This window comes from Oxyura jamaicensis, chromosome 3 (assembly GCF_011077185.1).
Source record: "Oxyura jamaicensis isolate SHBP4307 breed ruddy duck chromosome 3, BPBGC_Ojam_1.0, whole genome shotgun sequence".
NCBI classification, from domain to species: Eukaryota; Metazoa; Chordata; class Aves; order Anseriformes; family Anatidae; genus Oxyura; species Oxyura jamaicensis.
The window spans coordinates 48,015,015-48,016,283 of NC_048895.1; the positions used below are offsets into that span (position 1 = coordinate 48,015,015).

Genomic DNA, 1,269 nt, shown 5'->3' on the forward strand with positions numbered 1-1,269 from the left:
GTCAAAACAATCCAATTTAGATTAACTTCTGTTTTCTGAACTTTTAGGTTGATTTTACCTTTTTCCCCCCCCCCCCCCCCCTTTTTTTTTTTCCAGCAACCAGGTGGGTTTATATTCTTAGCAGATACTATGATTGTTTGGGAATTGCTTTTTATTCCAGCAGTATGCCTTTTATTACACCAACAGTCCTAGAACTTGCAATAAAATGTAAGAGATGGCAGTAGCATCCTAGTAACAAAAGTAGGTCTTTCAAATATATTTTTAAAATTGTACTGCAACTGTCCTTTATATTTCTGTCTATTCCTTGGTCATAGATTTTGTTATTCCTTTCTCCTTATTTTACCACAAGTATCAGACAGGACTGTACACACAAGTGTGCTTCTGTAATTTCTGAGTTCTACAGCTTTTTACTATATCCAAAAGTAATAAGGAAAATAAAGATTGGGTCACTGTAGGTAACTAAATATATTATAAGAATATCTTTAAAAATTTGTTTCCCCAGTAACGGTCACAAGGCCAAACTTTCATTTTATGAATGTTATGCAGAATAAAGTATAAGTGTTTTTGGTTTGTTTGCTTGTTTTTTAAACAGAGTTAATAATACATTAACTCTGTTAGTCAGATGGTTCTTCACTGTGAACTACATGCAAAAATAAAACCCTGGACAAGAACAGCTTTGTAGATTTAGGTTTTCCTTTCATTAAATTATTATTTCATTTTCACTGTGAGCTCTTCAAAAGTAAAAGCAAAGTTAATTAAACATAGTCACACTTTCAGCAGCAGACACTGGAAAGCAGCCTGTTAGACCCATGAAGAGTAAAACATGAACCATACCTGCATTTAATATCTAGAAGACCATCTGACAGCATTTCTTTCTTATGCCGATATTGCAGCTAGCTACTCCAGATTCAAAATAGAATACCAAGATGTATTTCCACCTGGAAATATGTAGATTCTTCCATCTGCAGCTTTGTTGCTTTCATAGAAGATCAAGAAGTTTGGGTGTTTGTTGTTGTTGTTGCTTTGTTTTGTTTTGTTTTGTTTTGAAAGAAACAGCACTCTGTTTTCAGTGTCCTATTAACATGAGCTTTACTGCAACTGCTTTGAAGTGTGAACCTCTGAAAGAAATTAAGGAATCACACTATATAGCTCTGTTCAATCACCTATTACCACAGTGATTCATTCACTTCAGAAGCTCGCAAGATAGCTGCCAAAGCTTGTTCAGCAGCATGGTTTAATAGCCATGCTATAATAGGAGCCAGCTAGCTT

At 34.8% G+C, this 1,269-nt stretch overlaps 1 protein-coding gene across 1 annotated transcript in view; it reads right to left on the minus strand.

Moving 5' to 3' along the window:
• The window catches only part of MAP3K4 (mitogen-activated protein kinase kinase kinase 4), a 78,359-nt gene extending 77,391 nt beyond the window's left edge, over nucleotides 1-968 (minus strand). Inside the window, exon 1 of the mRNA XM_035319977.1 lies at nucleotides 835-968. Coding sequence (XP_035175868.1) covers nucleotides 835-869 — 35 coding nt within the window. The 5' untranslated portion in view covers nucleotides 870-968. The remainder of the gene's footprint in view (nucleotides 1-834) is intronic.
• Nucleotides 969-1,269: the final 301 nt, after the last annotated feature.